This window comes from Trachemys scripta, chromosome 6 (assembly GCF_013100865.1).
Source record: "Trachemys scripta elegans isolate TJP31775 chromosome 6, CAS_Tse_1.0, whole genome shotgun sequence".
Taxonomy (NCBI): domain Eukaryota; kingdom Metazoa; phylum Chordata; order Testudines; family Emydidae; genus Trachemys; species Trachemys scripta.
In genome coordinates, this window is record NC_048303.1 from 94788413 (window position 1) to 94806477 (window position 18065).

The 18065-nt window shown below is 40.3% G+C and overlaps 1 protein-coding gene across 3 annotated transcripts in view; it reads left to right on the forward strand.

Annotated features, from left to right (window-relative positions):
• The window catches only part of PCSK5 (proprotein convertase subtilisin/kexin type 5), a 294987-nt gene that overhangs the window by 190836 nt on the left and 86086 nt on the right, over window positions 1-18065 (forward strand). For all 3 annotated transcript variants that reach the window (XM_034773743.1, XM_034773745.1, XM_034773744.1), the window contains 2 exons: window positions 6656-6773; window positions 7744-7932. In XM_034773743.1, coding sequence (XP_034629634.1) covers window positions 6656-6773; window positions 7744-7932 — 307 coding nt within the window. The remainder of the gene's footprint in view (window positions 1-6655; window positions 6774-7743; window positions 7933-18065) is intronic.

Consider the following 18065-nt stretch of genomic DNA (forward strand, 5'->3'; position numbering starts at 1 on the left):
ATAAGCTTGAACAGTTAATCATTGCTAGATGGTCTCTGCTTTTATAGTGGGGGTTGGAGGAGCTGCTCTGTGGATAAATAAATGGACATTAGTTATTCTTCTTTAATGGTAAGAAGAGTAAAGAGATGAGCTAAAATTCAATATTTGCTTTGGGAGACTAGTTTTCTCTTAAACCTGTCCTTTTATGTATATGTAAAGCTCTGTGCACACCTGTGAAACAGTATAAACAATAGTAGGCCAAGTTACATGTGTGTGCATGAGGAGATACATGGCTCAAGGAACACTTTTGCCCTTTACACCCCTGAGCAACCCATGGAGCACAGTTGCAGTCCCTCCTCTCAGAGAGTGCAGAGGCTGCTTCCTCCCAACACGCCCGACAGCATTATTATGTCAAAGAGAGTGGAGAGGAGGTAGGACCATGGGCTCCCTATGCATTGACCAGCCAGCAGAGTTAAATGGGCATGGAGGGGGAGTACGTTGCTACTGAAGTGGCACAGCGGCAGGTTTGCTCCCATTCCATATTCCTCTTCTCTGTCAATGAGGTAGAAATCTCCCTGAAGCTCTGCCTGTGAAGGGCCATCTCCACACCATCACTAACATAGGCAGAGCCATAAAGTCACAAATGAACCCAATAATAATAATTCCTAGTAATTATGATGTGCAGCACATAATGTGTAGTGTGCCTGGCTCTTACACTGCACCTGTATCAGCCTTCACTAGGCAGCAAAGACAACACATCATGATTACCTTGCTAATGTTGTTTTCCTACCTGTGTCAGCAGAACTGAGTCCGCATTCTTTTCCAATGGCAATCACATCTCTAGATGTTACCCCAATGGCACGCCTAGCCCTATATGTGCTGTCAATGTAATTTTTTACCATTCTTGGAGGTGCCAGAATTGGTTACTGTCAGACACAGCAGCAGCAGAAGTAGAGTTCATAAGCATCACCGATTTGTGTACAAATGAAGGGGTGTGATTTGAAGACAGTGGGAAAGAAGATTAAACCCCCTTTTCTTTTATGATGGGAGTGATCAGCAACTTTTGTTAACTCTGTAATGTTTTCCTAAATTATTATTTAGTGTCTGAAAATGATGGCCCTGTCTCAGTCCCTGCAGCTGCCAGCCAAACCCACTTGATCAAGGGCTTTGAAGTGTAGGCACTGCAGACAGTCAAATATCAGCTGTCTGGAAGATTTCCACATGGAAGTCTTTAGTAGCACCACTGACTTGATTTGGATGGGAATATTTTTCAAGGAAGTATGTACTTATGCTTAAAGTGTGTGTGTGTGTGTGTGTGTGTGTGTGTGTGTGTGTGTGTGTGTGTGTGTGTGTGTGTGTGTAAAAAAGCAGGTGCCAAGCCTCTTAGTCCTACTTCTCATTTTCCATACAAAAGAGTTTAAACATTAACTGTAATGATGGTGATGGACAATTAACATAAGCACCATCATCCTTACTGTTAATCTCTTCCCATGAATTAAAAATGAGCACAACTTCATTTTAAAAATAGGTGTTAAAGGTAGGAAAGATAGTGGGGGAGGAGGGGTTGTTCTGTAAATATTTCAAACCAGCCATTTTTTAAAGTGTGAATATTCAGGCTCTGGTTCCTCAGGAAACTCAGTGTGTATGTAGGGTAGAGGAAATCACTTTGGGCTCAACCAGAGGCCTGCCTGACCAGGGGTGTACTTGAACAGACTCCTGCCATCACCAAAGCCTGCTACTCACCCTCCCATTCAGCTGGGTCAGGAGTGGGTGTGCAAGGGTGGGGAACGAGCAAAGGTTTGGCTCTTCCCTGTCCCCTGTCTCCCAACATATCAACTGTGCCAACTGCTTCCCCTGGGAGCAAAAAACTATATTTCCATGAGTTATCCCAAAGATTTCTCTATTAGGTAATATGGTGGCACTAACACAGACCTCATTCCCTCTTGTTGAAATCAGTTGCTATACCAATTATGTCTGCACAATTGATAGACATATTGAGAGCTACTTCCACCTATATAGCTGGTCCTAGTCTGGGTGAACAGTGTGACGTTCCTCAGTAGGATCTTGCATACCACAGTGAAGGGCACAGTATAAAAACAGACAGATAAGTAGGTAACTGTACGTTACTTAAAAGTCCCTCTTTTCCCAAGAAGACGTTTACACCTAAGAGCTTTTTCATTTAACCTCATTGACTCCAGTGGCCATATTTATGAAATGAAGAATTGCTCAGCCCATGCTTTATTTGCCCTCATATAGTATTGATGAACCTTCTTCCTTGTCCATTTATTTTTGCAGTGGACATTTACAGTATTTTTCAGTACAAAGAATTCAAAAGTCTGGGGGAAGGGCTTTGAGGTCTTAGGTTGCCAATACTGAAATATCCTTGGAATTTCTAAATATCACAGATGACAATTTCCTAGCTCAAGAAGTGTGCAACCAACATGAGGGAATTCTGTGTTAGACCTCATCTTCACAGATAAATAGGAACTGATTACAAAAATAAAAATTAATGGTCGCTTAGGTACAAGTATCGTGACTTGATCACATCTATAATATGCAACAGAATAAAGTTTAAATCAGTAATATAGATCCTTGGTGCTTTAAAAGGGCTAGTTTCACAAAGCTGAAAACAATTATGAGCCGAAATCAGCTGTGAGGAAAAAATTAATCAGAAAAATGTGAATTATAATTGGGAATTGTTTAAGAATACTTCACTAGATGCCCAGAACGCCACAATTGAGGAAGAAGGCTGAATTATTTAAAACACTGATCTGGTTTAGAGGGGAAGTGAAGGCAGCTATAAAAAATGTATAACAAATGTATAACAAATGGAAGAAAGGGAAATTATAGTAGTGAATATAATTAGGAAGCTCGGAATTGTAGAAAATGTATAAGGGAAGCAAAGGGACACAAGGAAGAATCTATAGTCAGCAGATTTAAAGGATAATAAGAAGGCAGTATATTAGGAACAAAGGAATCCTGACAATAATATTGGTCCATTACTAGATGGAAATGGTAGAATTATTATTAAATGTTTCTGTTCTATATTTGGGAAAAAACTGATGATGTAGTCCCATTATATGATGCTGATAATACTCTTTCCATTCCATTAGTATCTCAGGAGTATGTTATCCGCATCTACTTAAGTCTGACATTTTTAAATCAGCAGGTATAACATGCATCTAAGCATTTTAAAAGACCTGCCTGAGGTCTTTTAAATGCTGGACCATTAATGTTGATTTCAATAAGTCTTGAAGGATTGGGGGAAATTTCAGAAGACTGGAAGAAAGCCAATGTTGTGTCAATATTTAAAAAGGGTAAGTGGGATGACCTGGGTAATTATAGGCCTATCAGTCTAACATCAAAACAGAGCAAGATAATGGAGCAGCTGATACTGGACTCAGTCAATAAAGTATTAAAGGAGGGTAATATAATGAATGCCAATCAACATGGTTTATGAAAAATAGATCCTCTCACACTATCTTGATATCTGTTTTGATGAGATTATAAATTTGGTTGATAAAGATAATAGTGTTGATATAATATACTTAGATTTCTCTAAGGCATTTTGATTAAAAATACAACATTTTGATTAAAAAACTAAAATGATATAAAATTAACATTGCACGAATTAAATAGATTAAAAGCTGCCTAACTGATAAGTTCTCAAAATATAATTGTAAAAGGGGAATCATTGTCAAGCATGAGTGTTTCTAGTGGAGTCCCACCGGGATCTGTTCTTGGACCTCTGCTATTTAACATTTTTATCAGTGACCTGGAAGAAATCAAAATATCATCTCTGACACAAAACTTGGAGGAGTGGTTAATAATGAAGTGGACAGGTCACTGAACAGAGTGATCTGGATCGTTTGGTGAACTGGGCACATGCAAATAATATGCGTTTTAATATGCCTAAATGTCAATGTGTATATCTGGAGCAAAGACTGTAGGCCATACTTCCACAATGGGGGTCTCTGTCCTGGGAACCAGTGACTCTGAAAAAGATTTGGGGGTGATGGTGGATAATCAGTTGAACATGTGCTCCCAGTGCGACAGCCGAAAGGTCTAATGCAATCCTTGGATGCATAAACAGGGGAATCTCAAGTAGGAATAAAGAGGTTATTTTACCTGTATTTGGCACTGCTAGAACCTGTGTCCAGTTCTCGTGCCCACAATTCAAGAAAGATGTTGATAGATTAAAGAGGGCTCAGAGAAAAGCCACTAGAATGATTAAAGGATTAGAAAACATGCCTTTTGGTCATAGACTCAAGGAGCTCAATCTGTTTAGTTTAACAAAGAGAAGGACTTGATTACAGTGTACAAGTAACTACATGGGGAACAAATATTTAATAATGGTCTAGCAGAGGAAAGTATAACACAATCCGCTGGCTGGAAGTTGTAGCTAGTTAAATTCAGACTGGAAATAATGCATAATTTTTTATCAATGAGGGTAATTAGCCATTGGAACAATGAACCAAGGGTTGTGGTGGATTCTCCATCACTGACAATCTTTAAATCAAAATTTGATGTTTTTCTAGAAGATCTGCTCTAGGAATTATTGTGTGGAAATTCTATGGCCTGTATTACACAGGAAGTGTAACATCATAATGACAAGATCATAACAATGGTCCCTTCTGGCCTTGGAAGGCATGAATCTGTTATACACTGTAAAGTCTTTTTTGGTTTGTTTTATTCTGAAAATGTTAGCTGCCCAATCACTTAGAAGAGCTGTGTTTTAGCTCTCTTAGAATGCACGTTTCCATTCTATGTGCACTTGCGTTTGGGGCTAAAGGGAAAGGAGATTGTAAGAATAACAGTTCATTGCACACTCATTATGCCTTGCAGGATTTTTCTTTGAAGAACCTTCTTCAGTTGGCCGTTTCAGCCAGCATTAGATATTGCCATATTTGGAAGATGTGATCTTTAAGTATAGATCGATTTTATACTTTGAACTGTCATTTGTTTAACAAGGTTTTGTGGGGGGTGGGGAATGTTAGATGCAATCCTTTGAGTTCTAGTTTGGCATTGATTGGAGGCTGGTTTCATAAACTTTCTGCAAAGTGTAACTAGAAAGACTTACACCAAGCCTTGTCACATTAGAGATTAAAACAGCATTTATGTTTTTTCTGAGGTTTTGTCTGTAGTACTGTCTGTGGTAGCAGTCTAACCTGATTTATCAATACAATGTTGTGATTTAAAAGTACTCGCTCACATACCCTTCTCCTTCCACTGCCTCCACCCAAGAAATCTACCAAAGATATAGATTTGTAGCAGCTGTAACAGATGGTCACTGATGTTTGCAGTCCCTTCTAATTAATCAACATCCACTTGCAAGCTCCTGTTTTGATTGGAACTAAAAAAAATTCACAGCTGATTAACAGGTCAGTGAGTGAAACTTTCAGTACATGCCGTGAAGCTGCTTATTACTAAGCCCTTTTAAGTACTAGACATTTTATGTTCTTTATTTAAAAAAAAAATCAAAAGTAACTTTCTACCCTTCAAGAGCAGGTATGTGAAATAATTGACATGCCTGAGACAACGGGATCAAGTTCATATCCACAGGACTATCACTTTAAAATGTCAAAAGTGAAAGCTTGCAGGGCGGGGGAGAAAATCTGTCACACATTTCATGGCCTCCATATCTTTTATGCATCTGGGTTCAATTACGGATTCACCTAAAATTAGGAAAGATAGCATTTTTAAGCCGCCTTCTGAGATGTTGAACTTAATTATTAGGTATGACAGGAAATTGAATTTCTCACAGAAAGGGAATTGTTTACTGTGAACAGTCTGCTGCATGGTGGTTTTTCCACTTTTAAACTGCTAGTGTTAGAGATATGAGGAGGAGTCCACGGTCATAACTGCTCTATGGGCTTCATTGTCCCTGGTTCTGTGCGGGTGTGCAGAGGGAATGGAGCAAGGAGCTATCCCCTCCTCTGCTTTGCACCCTGCTCAAGGGCCAGGGATGACTTTAGCCCCTGGGGTTGGAGAAGTATAGGGATTTCTCCCTCCTTGCACAAACTACCCCAAGAATGGAGGGAAGAGCTGGCCAGCTGCACAGGAGGAACATACTGCACCATCTGAGAGAGAATGAGGCAACATCCACACTCCCCCTGTGCACAAGGAAACAAGGAAGGATTATACCAGCATCTAAATGCCAAAGTCTGGCCCTGTGTAAATTGCAAAAGCCTAGTGAGTCAGCCACCTTCAGAATGGTTCTGAGGCATTTGAATAATCAGAGATATCACACTTCTGGCTCCTTCCACCTTCTAACATTTGTTTGCAGCTTCATGGTAAAGGACTCGCTTGAATTAAAGCAGGTGACCAAAAGGCAGTCTGTAAGGCAGTTGCACTCCATTGGAGTTTTACAATGTCTGGGCTACCCCGTTCTTGATGAAGCAATGCATGCTGGGATCTGTAGTCTCCATTGGCCACGTCTGCAATGAAGATCTGAACAGCTGCAATATGTTCTATTTTGTGTATATTAGATATAGCCCTTATTACCAGAATAGTTCTTGGTGAGGCAACTGTGGGTGCTCCTGAGCAAAAGGAATGAAGCAGAGGAAATGAAGCAATAGCCTTTAGCTGATGACTTCAGTGACTAATGATGCCATTCTGTTAGCCAAACAACAATGTGCTATGTTGTGATTGTAACCATTCTTTTTACATCTGACAGTGAGCCACTTATATGGATTTGGACTGATGGATGCTGAAGCTATGGTGATGGAAGCAGAAAAATGGACAACAGTCCCTCAACAGCATGTGTGTGTGGAGAGCACGGATCACCAAGCCAAGTAATACACGTTATAATCACTGGTTCATATATTTACATGTAAAGTAATTGATACAATATACCTTTCCTTGTGCTCGCTTTGATTTGCCCATATGAAAGCTATCCTGCCCTTGATATATCATAGAACTGTAGGGCTGGAAGGGACTTCGAGAGCTCATCTAGTCAAGACCCGCAGCCTAGCGGAAGTTTGTTTTCTCACTGTATGTGCCCAGCCTGTTCTGTGGCTACACAGAAAATATCAGTCTTCAGGCATACTTCCAAAATGATAGATGTATTTAATGGGCTAGATCCTCAGCTGCTGAAAATTGGCACACTTCCAGGAAGCTATACCAGATGCAGGGGCGGCTCCAGGCACCAGCGCAGCAAGCATGTGCCTGGGGGCGGCATGCCGGTCGCCATGAGGGTGGCAGTCAGGCAGCCTTCGGCGGCATGCCTGCGGGAGGTCCGCCGGTCCCGCGGCTTTGGCAGCAATTTGGCGGCGGGTACGCCGAAGGTGTACATGGGACCAGCAGATCACCCACAGAAACGCCGCCAAATCTGCGTGACCAGTGGACCGCCCGCAGGCATGCCACTGAAGGCCACCTGACTGCCGTGCTTGGGGCGGCAAAAAACATAGAACCGCCCCAGACCAGATGAGGATCTGATCCACTGCTTGTTAATGATATTGACTATCTAATACATAGTAGTCAAAATTATTTAAGCAACAACCATGGAGCCAGGCATTTCTGTGAATTAACAAGCTGTGGTCCTGTGACATTCTCTGATGCCATCAGCAAACCTCAGCCGGTCCCTAAAATTATGCTAACTGAGATGCCTGGTAGATAACTAAAATAATGCTAAAGTTTTATTTTTTAAACTAAAAAATAGTAGTCTGACACTGACCAATAAATGTCATACAAGGATGATTTGGTTCCATTCTCCAGAAAGCAAGCCTGAAACAACTTTGTTGTTGGTATATGTTTATGTTACAGAACAATACGGCCCGACAGCCAGGTCCACTCAGTATACAAAGCCACTGGCTGTTCAGATAATTCCAACCACCATGTGATCTACTTGGAGCATGTGGTCGTGCGCATCACTATCACCCATCCTCGGCGTGGAGACTTGGCAATTTTCCTAACCTCTCCTTCTGGAACAAAGTCGCAGCTATTGGCTAACAGGTGCAGTAACCCTATGCAACTTTGCACTCCAGTCAGAGCTCAGAGCTGGGGTGAGATTGTAGTTTACACAGAGAGGAATCAAATAATTGTTGTTGGTGTGTTAACAGTCATAGGCACCTAATTACTTTGGGGAGGGGAGTGGGAAGGGTGGGGGAAATGAAGCAGTAATTAGCTGTGAGGACTGTAGTCATTACTGCAGCAGTATAGGACTAGACTAGAGCAAAGCTGTTACAGACTGTCATCTTTACAGCAGGAAGCAGAGGTTTTTGATGGAACCCCTCCCAGCTGTAAGATTAGCACAGAAGCAAAGGAAATTTTGATAGTCTGAGTGTTATAGGAAGGTAGCTGAATGGGAAAAAGTCTTCTATAGACAATTAATACATAATTGTTCATCCCTCCTTCCTTAACACTTTCTCCCAAATAATAAACATAGGACAAAGTAGCCTAATTCCTCTGTAATTGTTTTCCTCATCAATTCCCCTTCCATTTTTCCTTCTGCCAGAGTATATAGAAGTGGTCTCCTCCAGCCACAAAAGGCTCTTGACAGAATAAGAAAGAAAACATGGTTATTGTTATGAGCGGGCATGGCACTGTTGATCATAAAAGGTTGTTGACACTCATATGAGATTTTTTAATTGGCATCTCACAAGTGGACCCACATTCCTATCTCACTGTTCCCATAGAGTTGTGATGGACACCTGCTGTTTGTTATTGGCCCTCTATCATGCAGCAATCCACAAGGCTCAGTCTCTCTCCCTTCCTCTTTCAGCTCTACATGAGACTGCTTAGAGAAACTGGGAGACACCTTATCCAGATCCGACAGAGTGTCTCATTCTCTGAGGCAGCTCCTCCACCACCAGGATGCCCCAATGCCTAGAAGTGATTTGTATCACGATCACTTACTCTCAGCATCCATCAACAGATGGAAGAAGAGCAGTTGTCTTAAACCCAGCTCATGAATAATGTCAGTAGGAAGGGGACACTCTGTAGAGACCCTGCCAGTACCTTAATCTCACCAAAACTTTAAATACCAATCAATGGTCCAGGGAATCTCATCAGATCACAGATTTTCAAAATGGAGTGGCACCTCCAGGTCCTCCTCAAACTCCTTGCTACTGCCAGCCATGCAAATAGCCACAGTGGCAAGGAATGCTTTCTTGCATCTCCAGCTGGCCAGAAAAATTTACCCTTTCTTCTCATGCAAGGATAATCAACACTTTTGCCTTGGTGACTCACCACATTAGTCTGCTGTAGTTCTACATAGGGTTGAATGCAGCTATCGCACAAAGGCTGAATTTAGTGCAGCATGTCGCCTTAGCAACAACAACCAAAACTAGCACATCACACCTGGGCTTTGTGAACTCCATCGGGTCCTCATTCATTTCAGAAAAAAAATGTGAAGTCCCAATCATTATCTGCAAAGCCTTTAACAAATTGGAACCTGGCTACTTCAGAGACGGCCTCAGAAGTCCTGGTCTTCCAAGACAGCTGAGCTCCACTGGAACAACACAGCTATAAAGAACCAGGGGTAAACTCTTTCACCTGGGCAACAGAGCATTCGTAGTGGCAGAACAGACGCTGTGGAGCTCCTTGATAGAAGAGACAGATTGACTCCAAACATGGTTTTGTTCAGATTGAAGTGTAAGACCCATCTTCTCACTAAAATCTTTCCCCAGGAGTGATGCCCCTAAATACTTTTTAAAAAATCCTTCAAGCATATAAATTCACACATGGAATAGAGAGGGAAATCACCATTTGTTCTGAATTCTTTAGCTTCTTCATAGTATTTCCAGTGTTGAGATACCATCATTATCAATGCCTTAGAAATAACATTGACAGGTACATGTGCCATACAGAACCTTCTTCTTTGTTGACCTGTACAGAGACAGATTCTGTCCATCTAAACAGTTGCAACTTTGAGTTTGATTTTCTGCTTGGAGGAGGCTCTCTTTACTCTTCTATTCTGTTTCTGTGCAGTGGTTCTTCCATGAAAGCTTCAAGATGAACATTTTTAAAGCAGTCCAAATAAATATATCCAAATAAAATAAGTTGGTATAAACCCTTGGGTTTTACTAGAGCTCACTTTAGGATCCAGCCTTTCATGTGTTGCAGCTGACTCATTACCAGTGGGAGATAAAGACATTCCGGTGTTCACAGCTCACCTCTTATGATGATTGGTATGTGGAAAAGGTACAGAATTTAATGCAATCATCCTATTTGTAGTCCTTGCTCCTTAAAAGGCAGTCATTTTCTGAGCTTGCAAGTGAAACAGAAATGATGCAAAAGATATATATATCTTTATATATATAAAAAGCATGGAAATGTGAGGCTGCTTCCCATTCTGCACTGTTATCTGAATGCTACCCTCAAAACAAAGATTGAAAGGCCTTTTATGTTCAGCCCTTTTCCAGAGACAAATTATTCATGAAAGAGCAAATATTATCACACACAGACACACCAAAAATCCCTTTCTCATGCAGGCTTCTGAAATATATTAGCTTGCCAGTCAGATTCAGTTAACATCAGTTCACAGCTCTAGGATTTTAATAACAAATAATATTTGTATTTTGGGGAAGCCAGGACTGGCAAATGAACTACAGCCCCTAACAATCCTTTCCTTACAGTAGAGTTCAAAAGTGGGTGGATACAGTGTTTTCAGATTATTGGAAGGCTTGTTTATTTTCTTTTAATCGGCAAAGAATAAACCGTACAATTTAGGGACAGTGCATATTAGTGATTCGAGTGTGTATTTTTAAATGTCATTTTGTCATACAGGAAAGAGTTGTTTTTTGTTATTATTTAATAGCTTTAGTTAGGGCAAAGAGAAGCAATGCTTGTTTTTCCCTAAGATAGTCATAGGTGTGCCAGAATAAATCCATGCAAGTGCACGGGTAATACAAGGATGCCTCGGAGTCGGCAGCCAATCATTTGGGGGTTTTCTACAGACAGAGGCTGCCATACATTGCTGCTACCTGACTGAGACACTTTTTTCAGACTTACAAGACCTTTACATGCACACAGACATGATTAATAGCAGCAATACCAGCTGTTTTACTGAACCCAGGAAAAATCTCATTGCTTCACCATTACTCATCTGGTTTTAATTTGAAACAGTTTACTGGTGAAATATCTTAGAAGTGCAGATGTACATTTTACATGTGTGCCACCAGATCTAGAAGAAGAGTCACTGCATAGTTTCTGTTGCATTAATGAGTAGGTTCCCCAGACAATATCTGTTGTTTTTTTCCCCCTGAATATTTTGTTCTTAATGTTGGCATCCCCCAAAATGACGTCAGGAATAAAACTTGTTAGTCAGAGGCGCTATGGATTCCTTCACAGGCATTTAGTGGATTACATTGTCACTGGCTTCAGCTTCTTGTGCATTCTTCAAAAACTGCATTACAGGGAACATCTGCTTTGCTGTTTAGAAAGTGCTAAACATGATTAAATTGGATGTACTGCAAAAGAGGAAAATACAGACTCAGAGAGTGCAGGCTGGGGTGAGGCTGTGGCTCAGCTAGTCATAATAACTACATTTGGACCAAAGCGGAACCGAATCCCCTTTTCAAAACAATTGCCCATTGGATTTGGCAACTCACACAGAATAGTTTTGAGAGACCAAGGCTTGTCCCAATACACATTCAAATCAAGAGGCCACAGAGGACCATCTAGATGGAAAGAACACGGAAAGGGGCTAGTATGCCATGAGCTCACTTATCTCCCACCAAAGTCACTGCTTGCTTTAAATTGCATCCTTTACATTTAAAACAGCTGCTGCCCGTTAGAACTATGTAGCTGAATGCCTTTTAACCATATGGTGGCAAAATTCCAGACCCTTATCTTCATCTGCTTACATCTCAATGACATTCATAATACCTCTTCCAAACAACAAGAGGATGTGCTTTCCATTGCTATCTTTTCCTCTAATGAAATCTTTGATATCAGTAAATTTTGTTAATAAAATCCTCTGCCAAAAACTCTCCATCTCTGACTAAATATGGGGTCCTGTAATCTAGTGTCACTTGCAATATCACTTAATAAAAATTCTTGGTGATTAGAAATGGAAGAGGAAGTCCTTTCTTTATATAGGGCTATTTAGATTTCTGGACTGTCCCATCTGTCATTAACATATTAAAATCTACTCTGGAAATACTTCATAGAAGTGTTGCATTTTCGAGGTAAATTAAAAAGAAATGGAGAGGACAACCCCACTTTTGATGAGAGAGCACCCAGAACCTCTCTCCACTAACAACTAGCTCAGGGGTAGGCAACCTATGGCACATGTGCCAAGGCAGCATGTGAGCTGATTTTCAGTGGCACTCACACTGCCTGGGTCCTGGCCACTGGTCTGGGGGGGGCTCTGCATTTTAATTTAATTTTAAATGAAGCTTCTTAAACATTTTAAAAACCTTATTTACTTTACATACAACACTAGTTTAGTTATATATTAAAGACTTATAGAAAGAGACCTTCTAAAAACGTTAAAATGTATTACTGGCACGCGAAACCTTAAATTAGAGTGAATAAATGAAGACTCGGCACACCACTTCTGCAAGGTTGCCGATCCCTGAACTAGAGTGACCCTACAGTACTGCCATCAAATAGAGAAACAAAAGAATACAATCACCTACCTGTACCCAGCCCATGAGGATGAACCAGCATCTGGAATAATTATCTCCCATCCCCAGGGTGCTATTTTGCACTGCCTCCTTTAGCTTTGCCCCTGTCCTCCTCTCTTGCTGAATGGACATTGTGCCATTCCTTCTTCTCCATACAGTTGCCTCCCACCCCCAATTTCTTCAAAGTCCTGCACTTGCTGCTTTGCTGTGTTTGTCAGCACTGGCCTTGCTGCCTCCTTCCCCCCTCCCTCCCCCCCCAAAAAAGACTTTTTCTCCTGTCAGCTACAGCAAGAGAAGCATACAAAGTCTTGTGCAATGCATTAGAATTGTTTCCAGCAGGCAGACAACAGATGGAAAATAAATAAGTTCAGGAGCACTGGGAATGTTAGTAATGCTGGAGACAGAAAAATAGTATCAGAAAATAAATACATTTAAAATAGTGTGGGAAAGGTTTTCTTTTGATCTTTCCACCGGACACTGGAGGGCCAAATTCAGTTCTTTGTGAGGAAGCAAGTGCCACCATCCTCCCTGTTATTCTAAACCCAGTCTTGGGAGATGCCCAAAGATGAGCTTGTAAGAAGGATGAAGTTCAATATATCCTACCTCTATAAAAATGCAGGCCTTTTAGATCAGGCCTGAGATAACTGCTAGATTAGGGAACCTTTGTGTTCCTCACAGTACTAGTCTACCTGTAGCGGTCTATCAGCTTTTAACACTCAATACTTCATTTAATTTTTGTTTCAAATTAATTTTAGTTGAAGCTGGATTCATCCTGAAAAGTGGAACAGGTCCTGGGGTCAAATTTATGATCTATCTGAATGCCCCAGTAAATGGTGTTTTCAATAAATTAGGAAGGAAGAAGGGAGCTGAATTAAACTTTGTCAGATCAGGGGATAGCTCTGAAGAATTTTGCTCCCTCCGCACGGATTTGTGTCAGCTGCTTAAGATGAATGTAGCCTTGGGATCACTGGGCCCAGTTCGTTCCTGGTATAATAGCATTGACTTCAATGGAGATTCACCAGGGATGAATTTGACCTACTTGATGTACTACCTTGTGCCTGTCTCCGCCACCAGCTTTCCTGTGCCTGAAACAAGTCTGCATTATGGTGCTGTGTTCATTCATGGACCTGCACCAGGGGCTTCTGAAGATTTTCAGCAAATTAGATAGAAAAGTGTGGTTTTTTAAACAAACAACCATTAGCACAAATAATACCTGGGTGTAACAGGTGGAACCTCAAGTCCTCCCACGTCTGGTCTGATGAAGATGGACCATTGCATGCTGTTACCTATAGAATCTGTGTGCAAGTTCTCTATATCAAAGATGAGGGTGGCTGTCGTCAGGCCTTTTTTCCTTCAATGTAGTTATATCTTTCCTGTTGTACATGCAACCAGCCTATGAGCCGAGATGGCATGCTCACATTTCAGATCAAACTGTGCTTGAGTTCCATTTTGCCACATAAATTAGCTTTAATGAGTAAATGTAAGAGATGAACTTCTGGAGGTAAGATCTGTAGAAAACAATGCCTTTACAGAGGGAAGACATAATCATCTACTTTCTTATGGAAAATCCCTTTAAGTTAACAGATATAGGTGAGAAGGCTTTCAGAGTGCCTATCTGCTGCCAGACCACTTCTTAGGAGGATTTGTTTTCTTCATACTGTAATGCAAATAGGTGGTAGGAACTGGTTGACTCTTTGATTAAGCTGTTTTCAGCTGCCTGGAGTTCCTCAACAGTTACTTCTCCTGGCTGACAGGCAGTTGCTGGAGCCCCTGTGGAGAACAGCTGTTCAAAGGAGTTTACCCAAACATCTGCAAGTGCAAAACTCAAGAAGGCACTCTGCAATGTTAAAAATACTAGTTCAGCTTAAGTCTTGTGCCCCATTCGCCCAGCGTGCAGGGACCACTTATATGTCAAGTTGCTAATTTAGGAGGGCTGGAGTACATCATAAACAAAGTGCTCTGCGGTAGAGGACAAATCGTCCCCCACCTCCAACTGCCCTCAGCCCCATTCATCAATCGTTTGGGCGTGTGTACATTTCCTGACTCTTGAGGAAGTGAATTCGGTATATAGCGTATGGTTGTCTATCACATGCACTGGAACTTCAAGGATAAAAAAGGACCAGAGTAATACAAATCTATATTTATAAATTTACCTTTTTTGTTTGTCTTGTCATGATGTCTGATTGTGGTGGTACTCACCAAAGTCTAGCCCCCAGATCCATTTTCTGTTATAGACAGGAGGGGGGTTCAGTTTGCAAACTCAAGTTAACTATGGCTTGCTGTTTTTCTCTTTGGGTTCTTGGATTTTGTTGTTCTTATTGTTGCTTTTGTTTTTTGCATTTATCAGTTGTGAGCCGTTTACTAAAAATCTAAACTATTTTCATCCATGAAGATCTTGTAGATGTAACTGTGAGGGGCTAACCCTATGTTCCCAGTTGTGGAATGTGATTGAAAGTGGATACCCACCTGCCTCTATTTCTAAAATTTAATTACAGATGAATATTTCGGTTTCTCATTATGCTGTTAAATGGAGAGGAGATACAATTGTTAGTGGTGAGGGTGGTAGAAAGAGACACCTGCACATTTCAACAAGATGATCTTGTTTTAAGGAAATAATTATTTGAGTATACTTTCTATGTATGTATGTGTGTGTGTAGGAATATATATTCATGTACAGTACACACCTACACATATGTATATTATATAATTTCTCAAAGAGACCCATTATTTTTCAGTTTAAAATTAATTTAGTACTGGAAATGTTCCTTTTCAGCACATAGATGTTCCATCTCTTAGTACAGGAAGTCAGGACTGCCATATCCAACCTATCTTGGCCATACGGTTAGGCCTCAGCTGGAGTATTGTGTCCAGTTCTGGGCGCCGCATTTTAAAAAAGATGTGGAGAAATTGGAAAGGGTCCAGAGAAGAGCAACAAGAATGATTAAAGGTCTTGAGAACATGACCTATGAAGGAAGGCTGAAAGAATTGGGTTTGTTTAGTTTGGAAAAGAGAAGACTGAGAGGGGACATGATAGCAGTTTTCAGGTATCTAAAAGGGTGTCATAAGGAGGAGGGAGAAAACTTGTTCACCTTAGACTCTAAGGATAGAACAAGAAGCAATGGGTTTAAACTGCAGCAAGGGAGGTCTAGGTTGGACATTAGGAAAAAGTTCCTAACTGTCAGGGTGGTTAAACACTGGAATAAATTGCCTAGGGAGGTTGTGGAATCTCCATCTCTGGAGATATTTAAGAGTAGGTTAGATAAATGTCTATCAGGGATGATCTAGACAGTATTTGGTCCTGCCATGCGGGCATGGGACTGGACTCGATGACCTCTCGAGGTCCCTTCCAGTCCTAGAATCTATGAATCTATCTATGAATCTATTAATCATATTGGTATCACCAAAGTTCACATGGGTACTTAGGCAACTGGTCCCACTTTATATTAAGATTACATTAATAAATAGTTTATAAAGGTTCATGAGTGATTAGTTAATGTTAGATGTATGTTACAGGCATGAGTAGAGGTGTTATAGTGGTTATAAGCACATCTATCGTTGTTGTACATGGCTATAAGCCACCCATTGAACTATTGGACTCTGCAATAATCTATAACAGTTGATTATCCAATCATTTACTAATTCTTTGTAAACTATTCATAAATATACCCTTAGTATGAAGTATGACCTAGTAACTGAATCCACCTGACACATGAAAAAGTATGAGCTGGGTTTTAATGAATCAATGCCCATTAAAAAAAAAAAAAATCCCATTCAGTTGTGTGATTTCTTTTTGTGTGAGAGAAAAGTTCATCCTAACTTTCTGATAAATGTTTCAGTCAATTTAGATATATGCTTCAGTGCTTACCACCCTTATATGAGAAAGACATGTACATCTTGGTATGCCACCTACACTCTCCTTTATGTAAAAGACCCTAGTAAATATGCAGATCCGCATAAAAATGCTCATACAGGAGAGCGCATATAGCACATGCACAGCTGGGCCTAGGCTGTATGAACTCAGCCTTTTACAAACTAAAACTCACCATTTTACTCCTTGCAAACACTTTTTCTTCACTGACTCTTGTGATGTTTTCCTGTGGCTTGTTGACAGTGTGTTCATTTTTAAGAACAGGTGAGAATGAAATAGAAAAATACCATTTAAACCCCTATTTGATAAGTACTGTACCTGTCCAATAGGAGACTGGTAATCTGTTCATTCCAAAAACTAACCCATGCCATAGAAACAGTACTAAACTATTCCCCAATAATGATCCCTAACTTGACTGCTTACAGCATTAATGTAGAATTCTGTAGTAAATTTTAATTAGAGATATTATTGTACATCTGGGACAAAGTCTCATTTTTGCACCCAAAAGTGACTGTGGTTTTAGATAAGAGTAAAAATCTAATCACATTTTTAAATACCACATTTTGGATAGAATTTAAGTAAGCAAACAATATGGAGACCAAACATCTGAGGTGACCGAAAATGTAATTGCCACTGATCTGAGGACAAGGTTGAAAAGTAGATTATAACCTCCTCTGAAACACAAATGCTGTGGAAAATCTTGTACTAGTCCTTGGTAAAAATAGGCAGTAAATATCTGTGACATGTCTCTGTGAAATGTATGTGACTTAAATCCCAATAAATATAGAATTTTTAAAATAATTACATGGTATTTATATAATGCTATGTAATTTAGTTGCCATAACAGTAGAGAGGACTGTTGCTGCCTTGACTGACTGACACACAGTATAAAAATAAGATATTGCGGTAGTATGAGTTGTTTACTCAGTTACTGTAAAAAAAATCAGCACAATATTGCATGGAGGGATAGCTCAGTGGTTTGAGCATTGGCCTGCTAAACCCAGGGTTGTGAATTCAATCCTTAAGGGGCTATTTAGGGAACTGGGGTAAAAATCTGTCTGGGGATGGGTCCTGCTTTGAGCAGGGGGTTGGACTAAATGATCTCCTGAGGTGCCTTCCAACCCTGATAGTCTGTGATTCTGTGAACTGTATTAAGTCTGCTGAAAACAATTTTTGCAATCATTTGAATTGAACCTACCCAGTATGTGTGTGTGGAAGGATAACTGAACAGGTAATTTGGATCACTGCAGTACATGGTGTATGCTATACTAGCAAACATTTGTTTGCAAAATCTGCTGTACTCAGATAACTAAATTGATAATCACATAGAATGGGCCAAATTCTCTGCTAGTACAAATTCTGTGACACGCACATTGTATTCACAACTTTTTTAAAAAAAGAAGAGGCTGAAAATACACTTAGAAACTACGAGAAAGAGTCAAGTGATTTAAAGGTTTGCTTGGTTTGTTTAGGATTTGTTAAACATTTGTATGAATAGGTTTTTCTCTTTTTAAGAGAAAATTGTGGTAAATCCACTGAATCAACAATGGTGCTATGCCAGTAGTCAGCTAGTGTACAAATCTAATTTTATGAAATATACTTAAGCACAGATGTGAGCCATGGAATCTCCATACATAAAGAGTGTG